This window comes from Mastigoproctus giganteus, chromosome 6, assembly GCF_048544385.1.
Source record: "Mastigoproctus giganteus isolate SK-2022 chromosome 6, ASM4854438v1, whole genome shotgun sequence".
NCBI lineage: Eukaryota > Metazoa > Arthropoda > Arachnida > Uropygi > Thelyphonidae > Mastigoproctus > Mastigoproctus giganteus.
In genome coordinates, this window is record NC_143580.1 from 11,801,853 (window position 1) to 11,816,609 (window position 14,757).

The window sequence follows — 14,757 nt, forward strand, 5'->3', positions numbered from 1 at the left end:
GTTGGACTGGAGAAAGTCTAGTTGCAAAGAGAGGAAGTCAAAGAGCTCCAAGTGATTAGTGGAGTTGGGAGAACGGTAGAGACAACAGATGAATTTGACACAATGAGGTAGAGAGATTTTAAGCCAGAGAAGATCAAAGAGAGTAGATTCCAAATTGCCAAATCTCTGACAGGGAATATCAGAACGGACATATGCACAAGTACCACCTTTGAGGCGAAAGGAATCATACAGCGAATAATTTGGGCATCTGAGATGAGCAGTAGATGAATCAACCGATAACTGAGATTCTGTCAGAAAAAGTACATAGGGTTTGGCAGACTGCAAGTGGAAATGGACATCGTTGAGATTAGAATTGAGACCACTTATATTTGTGAAATGAATTAGGAAGTCCTTGGGAGGTTTAGATCTTTTCGCAGATAAGCTTGCTCTATTAGTTTGACAATTCATGGTGTATTCAATAGTAAGGAAAAGTAGGTGGGACATGCTGTATGAAGTAATGAAATTTCTGGATATGGCGTACATGTGGTAAGAATATACCCAGATCCTTGACATAACGTGGCCTCGACAATGCTCCCCGCATACACACTACTCGGACTCCCTCCAGTCACTATCTGGCAGAGTAGAGGCAGCAAGATTATACACTAGCTGATCCGGAAGCTTCCTAGAGAGTTACCAATAGGTTCAGTCCGGTGTACTAACTAGCGGCCGGCCTGCGAACACCGTTTTAGAGCTGTACCCTCGAAATGTAAGGAATATTGGATCTCGCCACGACGTTCATCATAACCTCAAAAGTCATCAATCATACTGTATGATGGAAGAGATAGGGAAAGGTTGACCGGAACTTAGCTCTAGAGACTAAACATGGGTTCCACCATTTCAAGCCTCCAATAAGCAAAGTGGTGGTATTTCACCGGTTGATGAGAGTCATCTACCACCTAGTACTGCCTGGTAACATACAGGGGCGGCGTTCCTCCATGTGGTGTGGGCGCCACACCTCGACCCCTGCTTACGTTGGTTCACACCTGGGTGGTCACCCACCATGTACTTATGCATGAGGTTATACCCAGGATTACTAACAGTCCCACCATCGTGAAGGTGCAAGCAGAGGATTTGGCTGTCACAGACCGTCCGGACTTCGCCGAAATTGGGTCCACTTGACTTGAGTGTCACCCGAATATCAGTTTCATCAGCGTTTTAGACCCCCAGATAGCAAGTATAGCTTGTCTGGCATATCTGAGAGAATGTCTGTGACAACCTCAAGGATATGGTGTAAGCATATCAAAAATGAAATCTGTAATATGCTTGCTCCAAGTACAGTTGGATGTCAGGGTTATGGGCTTGGCACGGTCCACTGGTTGCATGGGCAGTCACAAGTAAGGAGGTTAGGAGCCTGCAAGCTACATTGACCATTGTGACTGTGGTACTGAAAATCCAGTTGCTGTTAATAATTAAAATGAATGCAGTCACAATGAATTTGTAAATTCTTCCAGCTTCAGCTGTCTAGAGAATAACTGGAAATTTATTTATCTCTAGTAAATGCATGTAATCCTGTCTAGAACTCTGATTGTTGTTGAAGGTGAGTATGAAAGCTAAGTGAAATTCCAAACACCCAACTATATTTTTGGATGAAGATGCAACAGACACATCAGGATGGAACAGATTTGAATAAACCAGAATTGGGAGTAAAAGGCAGGAGGTTACAGCCGATGGTTTTGAAAACGATGAGCAGGCTCAACTACCATTTGTAAAAGATACATGTTTCTTGGACATTTCAAAATCAAGTTTGGATTTATTAATAGCCTGTTTAGCAGTATTGTGAGCTTTAGTGTGATCAGAAAGTGAAGCTGGAACAGACAAATGCATACATAATAATAAAATAATATTGTACCAACCGGTAAACTGTTTAAAAATAAATAACTTTAACCTGAAAATTTTAGTTACAAATAAATATAAAATGAAAATTAAAGACAAAGAATTGTATAAACAAAAGTGCTAAAAACTGAATACAACAAACTAGACTAAATTAAAATAAAATACACACAACCAATGTAAAACCCTTATGAGTAGCTATCAAGGTGTTGTGCCTCTTTATCAATTCAAAAAAAAGAAAACAAGACAATAGGTCAATATATTGGCAGAAATATAGCCTTGCACACGCAGACAAGATCTGGTGCAGATCGAGGTTGACAAAAAAAAAAAAAAAAAAAACAAAACAGAAAGGGGGGTGGTGGTGGTGGTGTGCGAAAGTGAAGGAAAACATTACTTATCAGACCCTGCAAACTCAGTGTGGTGAGAACTGACGATGCAATTAGGCCACCCCCTTTTCTTGTGACACAATAATATAACAGCCTCCATAACAGAATGCATGCAAGTTCCACCACTACAATTAACAGTGGTAGAACAATAGTGAAATTATAGTAACCTTATAATACCATGATAAATAAATCTGACTAAAAAATGAATAGCAAATGCTTAGAAAACGGTACTCACCTTGTATAAATCTGCAATAAAATATTTTTGGTAGATGGTGGTTAAATTTAGGTTGGAAGAAGCATTAAAAAGAACTAAGGCAGGGAATGGGGTGGGTGAAAATATTTTAAACAGATTTTAAAATGAGCGCAAGGAAGTAGAAATGCAGATCTCCAATCCTTGGTTGTCATAAAGAGGTTAAAAAACGTAAATGAAAAAAAGAGAGAAGACCGGTGGTGCCAATAGTCGTTACGAGGGACTTTCGTGAGTAAACCGTCATCAGTTGGCAAATGGAAGAAAAGTGAGCGCATGTTGTGTTTAAAGTTATCTAAACTCCCATGATGCTCTTTTTGACATGTGGGAACTTTAGTCGTGAGAGGTTCCAAGCCGGTGAAAGGTTGAAGGGAAGTTTGGCGTTAATAATGTTGAGATCAGAATGGTGTCAGTACCATTCGATGGTGAGAGCTTTATATTGAAGAATTCTGTAGCTCGATCTAAGTTTAATAATAGTGATGGCAGAGTCAACAAGGGGGGGTGTGTGGTTGTGGGTTTGAGCATGGGTTGTTAACTCAGTGCAGGATTGACTTGTCTTGAAACTGTTGAAGTGGTAGTATGTGCGGGTATTGGAAGTTGTGGCAGCACTACCACCAAATTTGGTGGTAGTGCTGCCGATGTAACAGGTGTCGCAGTTCGGTTGACATTTTATGAGATATATTAAGTTATTGAGATCACTGATGGGATATTTGTGTGTATCTTTGTAAGAATTAAATAGGGAACCTAGTTTATTGTAAGTGGAGAAGGTGAGGGAGATGTCGGTATCTTTGAATGTACGTCGGAATTGTGCTGCAAGTTCACTATGGTAAAGGAGAATTATGCGAATATTTGTCTTGTGACTGTGTCTGGTAGGATTATTAATACTGTTTTTAACGGTGGATATTGTGTGTTGGATGAGTTGAGGGGGATAGCTCCTGGCTATGAATGTATCAGCAAGGTATTGAAGTTCATTGTGTAGATCGTTTTGTGAAGAGGTGAATTTGATAGCATTGTAGATTTGGTTGTGTAGGACGGCTTTTTTGGTACTAAGGGGATGATGTGAAGTGAAATGTAGATATTTACCGGTGTGCGTATTTTTTCTGAAAATCTTGGTATTTAAATTTGTGTCCATTGTATAAATAGTAAGATTAAGAAAATTAATCTGGTTGTCCATTGCGATTTCGAGGGTAAGGTTTAGCCTGTAATGTATTGTATTGAATTTTAAAAATAGATTGTCTATGGTTGTTCTGTTGCCTATTATTAGGATATCATCGGCATAGCGGATGTATAATTTAATTTCAGAGGGGAAAGGTTGTAAAATTTGGTTTTCAATAGTAGCGAGATAAATTTAAGAAATTTTAGATTCAACAATAAAATTTATCGACAAACATTTGGTTTACCAATGGGTTTAGGCATTTCTGCCCCCCTTTCTGAAATTTATTTCGCTACTATTGAAAACCAAATTTTACAACCTTTCCCTTCTGAAATTAAATTATACATCCGCTACGCCGATGATATTCTATTTTCTATTCATTTTCTTCCAAACTAAATTTAACCACCATCTACCAAAAATATTTTATTGCAGATTTATACAAGGTGAGTACCGTTTTCTAAGCATTTTCTATTCATTTTTTAGTCAGTGGTGGAACTTGCAGCTATAAGGAGGGCTTCCAGCCACACGAAATGGCAGGAGTCATGAATGCAATCCAACACCTCAACATTGGAATATGAGTTATAATTAAGATGTTTAATCCAAAAGTGCTCTGCAATGGCTGAGCTATGGCTACATTATGCTTGTCCTGAACAGTCTGAGCACACTTTTTTAGAAAACCATGCTTCAGATAAAGGATGAGGTGGCAGAATAGGGAATAAAGAATTTTGTCCATACAAAAATATTTCAGTGATGCAGCCTAAACAAGTATTAGCATCAGGATATTTAAAAGCAGTAATCCAGGCAAGGAAAGAGGAAAAGAATTACACAGATCATCCCATTTTACATGTTATCATGTTATGCCAAGCAACATGATTTTGAGAATGACAGTGGGCTAGAAACTTTAGTGCAAAAGAGAACAAAACTGTGATCTGGGGTACTAGAGGACAACTAACTTTAGCTGCATTAAAAAAAAAAAAAAAAAAAAAAATTGTGTGTTGTTAGGTATACCTTGTATTTTAGTAGATAAACAAGTTTCATTAAGATCATTAAAAGCCTCAGCATCTCTACTAGCTCGGTTTGTATAACAAGAAAACTGAAGTCACCTGGAGTTATGAAAATTAATATTGTCCAGGAAAATTAGTCCACTGTTAGGAAAGTCAAACTAGAGGAAGATCAGTTTCAAAGAAAGTTTAAAAGTTTTGATCGATTTGTCAATTTGGGTGGGCAACAGAGACATCAAATTTGCTAGAATGGGATAAAGAGATTTTGAGAAAGGAGTGAATTCAGATTAGGAAGTCTCTGAAAAGGAATATTTGGAACAGACATATGCATATTACCCTTTTGAACTGGAAGAAACTGAATAATTCATTTAAAAGTATATTTTGAGTTATACATGCATTCAGATAATAAGTGAGCGTAGACACCACTAAGAAGGGAATACATACAAAAAATAAATATTCATCAATGTTTGTTTCCTACAAGTTATAAATAAGTTAAATAAGAAAAAGGCAAGTTACAAAAAAAAAATAAATATATAAAAATAAGTAAGGCAGTTAAGGTGAAAGTGAGGGAGGGGCATAGCAGATGTTTTGAAGGTCACTTTGCCTTTTTAAGGGTCCATAGCTGAGTGATCAGGAGCAGAGTGTATAGTATATGCTCTTTGAGTAGACCGGGGTTCAAGCTCCTGACTGCTAAATACAATAAATCTGCCAATCCGAACTGGACGAGTGTGGCAGATTATGGTCCATTTCCCTCAACATGAATTGTTGAGGAGGCTTTCATCCTGCAGTGGATTGATAATGGCTGCAGTTTAACCCCCCACCCCATAACAGGATTTCAAAGTGCAATCTTACTGACAGCAGGCTGGGTTGTGTTTGCTAAGCTTGTTAAAGGGGAACCCAGGTTAGAAGAGGCCCAATCAGGTCCCCACACTGCCTAGTTTCCAGATGTTGCAATTTACAGAACTTCTCTTTCTTGTTAAGAAAACCCTTTCATTCCTCCAGCTAATCATGTTCTCTGCCCTTTTCAACGTACCTAATTCTTCCTAAAATCAGGTTTCCAAACCAGTATGCAGTACTTAAGATGTGACCAAATACTGATTTATACAGTGTCAATAAGAAATAAATGATGCAATTCATTAGTGTTCTCTCTCTCTCTCTCTCTCTCTCTCTCTCTCTCTCTCTCTCTCTCTCTCTCTCTCTCTCTCTCTCTCTCTCTCTCTCTCTCGCACATGCACAGTAGAAGTTTGCTTTTCATGAGGTTGTGTAACAGTAGGAAGATTAATGTTTTTCTCTCTCTCCTGCACATGCACAATAGAAGTTTGCTTTTCATGAGTTTATGTAACAGGCTAGGAAGATTAGTTCATCATGGAGTCACAAAGTATACCACTGTTTTTCAAAAGTAATTCATGTTATATCTATCACATTATAATGCAAAGCAATTTTTGTATAGTTTCACATATGAATACATAATACACCCCCATCATTGCAATCAAGTTGTTGGGAGCTGATTTTAAAACCACTGGCACTCCAACAAACTTGAAGCTACTGGGAGTTTCAGGTACTCTAAATACATCTGAGAATGCAGGACAACTTCATCTGTCTGGTGAAAACAGCCTGAGATGATCCAATCAACCTTGTGCCATATGCTATATTTGTCAGAGGCTATGGTGAGATATATCTTTCATACACAAAAGTCTCATTCCTGTAAAACAGTTGTTGCTTGAGAACAAAGTGCACATGACAAAATGATCTGACTAAATTTCTGTGCAAGTTTTATGGAATTAAAGCAGACAATAAGCAGAAAACTTGAAAAGGAACTGTTTATGAGTAACAAAGTATATTTTCATCTGAATACATGATGTTAACAAACAGAATTATCACTACCTCGGCTGCCAATAATCCTCATCCAGTTCACGAATTATCATATCACCTACTGAAGGTGATATGATATTTCTTTTATTACCAGGTACAGTATACTGTTCAGAATTTTAAAATTATTCTTCCTTTCTTTTTCAAAAAAGAAACATGGTCAAGCAGTTTCAGTCAATGCTATCATGATACGATTCAGGAATTCTAATCACGGTTTGAAGAAATTGACAACAGAGAATGCAGTCGGATGCAGTATCAACATTATGGAGCGACATCTCACATGGTAAGAGAAAGTATGAATATTTCATGTAACTCTTACTGGGTCAGCTGATTTATTTATCTTCACATTCCAGGCTACTAGACAGAGGACTAATTTCCACATCAGTAACTCTAGGACAGATTTCCAAGAACTCCTTCTTTAAAAGAACTATGGTACTCATGAACAAATATGATTTGGATATGGCTCTGGACGAGAAAGAGTTTCACAGAACTATATGGAGCAGGTTGGCTGGTTCACAGATGTGTACACGGTGGAAGTTGTTCTTTTAATTGTGTATGTGGGGAGGGGGGGGGGGATGATGTCTCCTGATACTGCCTGTTTTCTGCAATTCTCTTCAGGATACTGGACTAATAATGTCATGAATTCCTTTGAATTGGACTTTTCCTGTCTGAAGAGAACTATCGTACTCGTGTGTTATTCTTCTATTTATTTATTTGTTTAGGTAAATCTTTATATCTTCATGTATTTTACTCCTCTGCTATACACTTTAACTCGGCACTTGCTTGTTGTGTATATTTTATGTTAATAATAAATAAATAAATTTCTCACTCTGGAGATGTGCCATGGTCACCTTCCTCCCCAGCTCTTACATCTTCTTATGGGGATACTTCAAGCACTGTATATATGGAACTAAGACATGAATTCAAAAAAGAACTGGACAAACTTTTAGAGGGAATGGATGTGTGAAATAGGAGTTTTTTTGTTTTTTTTTTTGGCCGATGCTACATAAGCTCATATGCTTGCTATCTTGCATCACATGCCCCCACTACTACTACTTCAATCAATATTTTCAAGGTAAAATTCCCAAAATGTGTAAAATAAATATATGTAAACGTGTTGGCATTTTTTTGGTAAAAAAAATTGTTTACTGCCAAAAATGTATCAGTTGTTTCTTATGGACCCTGTAAAATGATATAATTTATTTTTTTCTTGCTAGAAAAGTACCTGCATACCACTGGTAGATTGCCCTCATTCTATCAATCATATGCAGGTACTTTGCCATCCTGGTAACTTGTCTGCACTGCTTTGAGAGCTTCAAGTCAAACTGTACAATTACACAATCTTTTTCATGGTGAACTACCTTGAGTTGGTGCTACTCAAATGGTATGTTATCTTAGGATTATTGCTACCCAATGTTATATATCAATGTTATAACTGAGTTGTCACTTTTCAGCCCATTTGCCATTTATCTAGTTCTTGAAGTAGCATATCCTGATTAACATCATTAGAAACCCATCCAAAATTTGTATTATCAGCAAACTTAAGACAACAAATTTAAAATACCTATATCAATACCATTAATCAAATAAATATTAATCTAATTAGTTCATAATAAGCAGTGGTTATTTATAACTACTCTCCACTCCTACCACTTCAACAACTCAGTCTTTTTTTCTTCTCTTTTGCAATACCCAAGATGTGGACAACTACTGTTTTACACAGCATCAGTAGAAACAAATGATGCATTTCATTAGTATTCTTCTCCTGCACATGCATAGTAGAAGTCTGCTTTTCATGAGGATGTGCAACAGGCTAGGTCAGTTCACAATGGAGCATTAATGTGGTGTTTTGTATATACAGTGGTTTTTCAAAAGTAAGCCAATAGTTACAATAGGCTTACTTTTGAAATGTAAAACAATGTGTACAATGTGATGTAATTTTTGGTAAGTTTCATGTCCATAATGCTCCTCCCATCAGCATATATGATCCCTTGAAATCCCATAAGGACCAGATACTGGTGTTATTGAATTTAGGGGGTTTGACTGTAGAATACCAAGAGGTACCTCATGAATTAATTTTACTAAATTTTCTAGAGCAGTCAAAGAAATCACTATTTTACATATTACTTACGCAATAGCATTCATAAGATTTTGTAGGTTTTCCATGGTATCTGCCAATGTTTCTTGGCTGGTGTCTATAAAAAAAAAAACCTTAATGAATAAAATCAGCTTAATAAGATCAACCTTTTTTTACCAGGTAATTTATAAGACAAAAATTAAGGATTTAAAATAAACTTATTGTAGAACATATTGTATGCAGAAACATAAATTAAAGATTTTATATGCACTGTTATTTTAAAAAAAATACTTGAAAGTTTATATTTCTCATTTCTTGCCAGGTATGTGTGCTATTTAAAATCAGATAATTTAAAATACTAATGATATGAATTTTGGAGCTCTCCCATTAAATGCGATATCATCTAACATGCTCCCCCTTTCTTATCATATTAAAAAGAAGCAGGAACGCACCGCTCAAATACCAGAGACACAAGGTATGCAATAATGAAATGAATGAAGTCCAACTTCAAGCTAGGCATCTGTTTTTATTACATTGGACTTATCTTTTGGTGGTTCAGTATAGTACAAATCCCAAAAAATATTGGAAGCCTTATATCTTTGATATCTGAAGAAATAGGATTCCCAATCACTTTTAATTGAAATTGAAAATTGTTGTAGTCGAAATTGAAAATTTGTTCGTTCTTGTAGCCATCTTCGTCAATGATGTCTTTCAATTCACTGGGAAATCTTGAAGCAGCATCTTTGTTTGCACTTTCACTTTCGCCTGAGATACGAACATTGTGAAGCCCAACACAGTTTTTAAAGGGGGAAAAACCAACTACGACTGGCTGTAAATACTTCTTTAGTCTGTTCCTCTTCATTTTCTTCTTTTTCCTTCAGTGTGTTATAAAGGCTCATGGTTTTCACTTGAATGATGTTTTGACTCAAAAGAATTCCCTTCTGATTACAATCTTCTATATATATTAATAAAAGCCTTCCATATTGATCAATAGTGAACTTCTTTGCTTAGTTATCACTTTTGTCATGGAAGATGCTGTAAAAATTATCTGCTCTTTATACTGATACTTCTGTCTAATAATCATTCGCACTGATGCTTCATTCATTCTATTTTCCAGCACAATTTTACCATATGATACATTCTTCATGGCACTTGATAATAAAGTTTTTTTTTTTTCCGAATGTAAGCCATTTACATTTAGTAGCTTCACTGCTTTCCTTACTTTTACTTTTTTGATTCATCATTTCATATTTAAAGGGGTAAAAAATAAATTGTGAAATGAAAAGTTTGAAAATCTATCATGTAGTCCCGTCAGGATGGAATTAAGACTACTGAACACTGTTGCACGTTGCTGCTGACTGCCTGAGGGGAGCTCTATTGTCTCGCAAGCACACTGCATGCAAGACAATAGAGTTGGCACTACAGCATATATGTATGCATACCTAGGCTACGACAATGCAGTATATATTAGAGTAAGTGTCTAGGCTACTGAATGAGTTTTAATATGTACAGTAAATTTGACTGAAACTTAACTGAAAACAGTTATAGTGAAACCCATGCTGTTTCAAGCCATGCTAAGCGAAGTATCGCTGTACTATAATACGATATGGGCAAACATTTCCAAGAACTGCTCATTTATTAGTCAGTGGAAAATTAAAGATTAATAAAAATAACTACTTTCATGTTGACTGGACATGTTACAAGCATGTTTAAACAAGTAGTATGGTTTTGTGAAGAAACAATCTGGGAGAGCTGACTATATAAGCTGGTAGAACAATAGTTCCTAATTGGTTGAGTACTATTTCTGCTTGTTCTAGCTGCAAACTTGGCAGAACATCTTTGGGAGAGAGAGAGAGCAGGATGTTTTATGGTATGTTGACTGTATGCATATTTTCTTCTTGGGAAGGAAGCTCTGATGGAATTTTCTTGCCTGGAACAGTTTGAAGATGGGTTGAAGAAGACAGTATTATGATGCAAGGCAATGGAACCCTGTTACCTGTAGTTGTTTGATGTTCTGGTGGGAAAACATCAGCAGAACAGATTAAGCTAAGTTGGAAGAATGATGATGGCGACTTCCTCGTTGTTCCTATAGACTTTTTTTAAATATTTTTGAATACAAAATGCTTCTACGAAATCACATTTTTCTGTTGATACACTACTGACATCTTTCAGATCAAAATCATTATCTTTTATTATCTGATGTAACTATCACTTTTTTTTTTTTTTTTTTTGGAGGTTTCCTGTCGAGTATGCATACCATAACCTTTATATCCTTTATGCATACCATATCATATATACAGGCCTACATAATACTCTACAGAGGTACAATTGAGTTCATACACAATTGTATTGAATTGAAAAAGTTGAATCTTCAATTCCAAAATGAGAGGGAAGAATAAAATGTTGCTGGCCTAATACTTGGCCAGGAGGATGGGAAAAAAATGAATTTTACAATAGTGTTCTGAGTAATTTTATTAATTAATACCTGTGGGGATTGGTATTTTATAAAGATATCCCTAATTATTTGTAGTTTCTGAATGAGGTTCTCAATGAAGCCCTGAGCATCCCTAGCGTCATCCTGATACCAACGATGATATAACTGAGATACCTACTGATGCCACGCCTGTAGCTCTTCTCAATACATTATAGCCTTAGATGCTAATGCGCCAATAAAACCCAACAACCAACCAATCTTCTCAATATCAATTTTTTAAGTTGGATTCCTATAATGTTTCTGTTTGTATTGTTTTTGACCAGCTAAGGCTGTGAAGCATTATTGTATTGTGTCTGTAACTGCAGGCATTCTGTGGTCAACATGGATGAAGAGCACAAATTTCTAGGGGATGGGTGGCATGTGTAACACTTATCTGACAATGACTAAGCTGATCGTGATTTGAATAAAAAGAGACCATAAAAAATTTTTACTGTCTCAATGGGAATAATGTTGGCATCAAGATACCAGGATTTATTTTTGCTAAATTAATTCTATGAAGAATTTTATGTTGTCACTAGTGGCATTCAGGTATGAATAAAACTGCACACATAAATCAGTCAGAGTTCCTCTTCACCGTGGTCCCAGATCCCTAGGACATCATTGATAACAGATTCACAGCTGGAAGAAGGGTGGGTGGGTGGTGGGGAAGTTTTAGAGGCAGAGATGGCAAATTTTTCAATGGCAATACTTCAGCCATTAGAGGAAACAGAGGGCTACTCATACTTAATCTGCTTTTCTGAATAAAAATCTGGTCAAAAATAGTGAAATAAATATGAATTGTCAAATTCCAATGTTTCTCTGAAAACAGTTTTATTATGTCTGGGGAGGGTGGGGGGGAGAGAAAGAGAGATATAAGAATGCATATAGATGCATATAAGAAGCCTAAAGTATTGCCTTCTTTTGTGCAAAAGAATGACAATTCTCTTCAAGAAAGAAAAACTAGTGAATTTGTGTTCACTAATCTTCTTTCCTGAAGTGACTGCACTATTTCTTTAATTTATTACTAAGCACAATGAACACTTCAGATATAGCAGCATCTTTGGCAAGTGGATATCCTCCAATGTAAGTTTTAGCTATTTTAAATTTTGTGGCATTAAATCCATCACTTGAAGTTAGAACTACAATGTGCACTTTGCTAGAAATTTTGTTTTACAAATTAATAATGTAGAAAGTGATTGCAATTGATAATGTAGTTTTGTGTAAAATTTCATGTTAATACGAACATGTCTTAGTGATGTGAATTGAAAATATTCACACATTTCACTTATTCTGAAAATTGTTTTGTGAATAGTTATTGTATAATTTTTACTCACCTGATTTTGGTATTTTAATGTTTTAAGATTTGTTACTTATAAAGATATTGTTTGTATACTATGAGTAGTAAATATATCCACATCAATTTATTAATATATCCACACTTTGTTTAACTGCATTATTGTGAAGACTAAAAGGTACATTTTTTGTTAATAACTTTTTTATTCTTTTTTCGCTGGGTCTGTTAATAGCACTAGTGCAGCAATCATGAATGTGAGCCATGAGTGCACACAGCAACTGGAAGAGTGAAAGAGAGAAAGTGTTTGGTAAGCATATAGCTAAATAGAAATACTGACAAGTGGTTGCATGTTTGAAAATTTTTCCTTTCTTTCAAGCAAGTATGATATCTTAAATTGAGTTAAGCATTGTTCATTATTCCTTTGTTTTTTTGTGGAAAGAGAGAGATGGCAATCTGTTAAAAAGGATACATTATTTTACTACAGCCCTCTTGTTTTAAGAAATAGGGGCTCACATCTGGTGAGTACGGGCTTGGCACACCCAGGGTCCTGAGCTGGATATCATCATTCTTCTTTTTCTTGGTGATTCCCTTCCCTTCTCTCTCTCTCTCGGGGTAATTCGGAAATTTTTTTGGCTGGTGCAGCATAAGCCTCGGGCTTCCTTGTACCATATGGCTAATGATAATAATAATAACTAAATGTGCTGGCTCAACATCTTCAAACTGGAGGTCTCTTTAGTACTGGGGGAAAATGAATGCCTCTACCAGGAACATCAATTTCCACAACAGAAAGTATTATGCATGATATTGACTTATAATTTGTACCAATGGTACAAGATAGGACCTAACTTGTATTTGCAGTTTTGCCATTCAATCTAATTGAAGGACACTTAAAAAAATAAAAAGCACATTGGGAACATTCTGAAGGAAATGATAAGGAGCATATAGTTGAAATCAACAGATATACTGTTTGATGAACATTAATGTCTAATATAGTAACTGTTTGTGATCTGAATAAACATAATTGCTCAATTCTATACAAGTATACATACCGTGCCATTTATTGCATTATTCTTGGTATCTCAGTACTGCTTGAATTCTTAATTAATTCATTCTTAATTAATGTGATTAACCATTTTCTATTTAGTAGGGACAACAATAAATTCCCAGCACATGAAAAATCACAATCACACACACACACACACACACACACACACACACACACACACACACACACACACACACACACACACACACACACACACAGTTACTACTGATTATAGAAGGGTGGACCAAATAATGGAAACATCTGTGATAAGAGTTACAGGTATACACTAATATGGTGTTGGGTCACCCTTTGCTTTTAAAACAGCTTGCATTCTATGTGGGATAGATAAAAAAAAAAAAAATCTGAATTGTCTTAAGAGAAATACTGGATCATTCTTCATGGAGAAATGTTTCAAGCTCCTTGAGTGATGAAGGGGTAGAAATTCCGCTTCTCATCTCCTCTCCAAATATGCCCAGTGGCTCAATAACATTCAAGTCTGGTGATTGTGCAGGTCATGGGAAATGCTTAGCCCCAGCTTCATGCTTCTCAAACAAAGACTGGACACATCTGGCTTTGTGTATTAGAATATCATCATCTTGAAACACAGCATCATTTGTGGGAAACAATATCTGCACCAAGGAATGAATCGGGTTACTCAGAATATCAAGGTAATCAGTGGCAGTAATTCACCCATTCAGGGTGATGATAGGACCTAAAGAATACCAAGATATTACTGCCCAAAAAATTGTAGATCCTCCTCCATGTTTGATGGCTGGCACATGACAATTAAGATGATGCAATTCCTTTCACATTTGCTGAACATAAAACTCTTCCTGATGTTGAAAAAGTGTGAATGATGAGTTGTCTGAAAATATGACATATATGAGCTTATGCAGCATCAGCGGAAAAAAAAAAAAAAAAAAAATTCCCTTTAAATGTTTGTCCAGTTCCTCCTTAAATTTATTTAACCTATCAACTTCCACAACGACAGATGGAAGTTTGTTCCAGCAATTAACCACCCACTGGCTAAAGGCAAATTTCCGCACATCTATTCTATATCTGTCTTTCCTCAATTTGAATTTATGCCTCCTTAGGTTAATAATCTAAACAAGTGGAAGAATCTATCAGAATTCACCGTGCTCAACCCATTCAAGGCCTTATACACCTCAATCAGATCACCTCGCAGGTGTCTAGTCTCCAGTCGCTACAATTTGCAGAACTTAAGCCTCTCTTGGTAAGAGGATCCCTTCATTCCCCTCACCAATCTTGTTGCCCCTCTCTGTACACACTCAAGCAAATCTACATCCTTCCTAAAATGAGGCTTCCAGACCTGTATGCAGTAG

General features: G+C 36.2%; 1 protein-coding gene across 1 annotated transcript in view; it reads right to left on the reverse strand.

Moving 5' to 3' along the window:
- Positions 1 to 14,757, reverse strand: part of LOC150083915 (uncharacterized) — a 352,627-nt gene that overhangs the window by 48,356 nt on the left and 289,514 nt on the right. Inside the window, exon 14 of the mRNA XM_090375828.1 lies at positions 8,657 to 8,720. Coding sequence (XP_090231954.1) covers positions 8,657 to 8,720 — 64 coding nt within the window. The remainder of the gene's footprint in view (positions 1 to 8,656; positions 8,721 to 14,757) is intronic.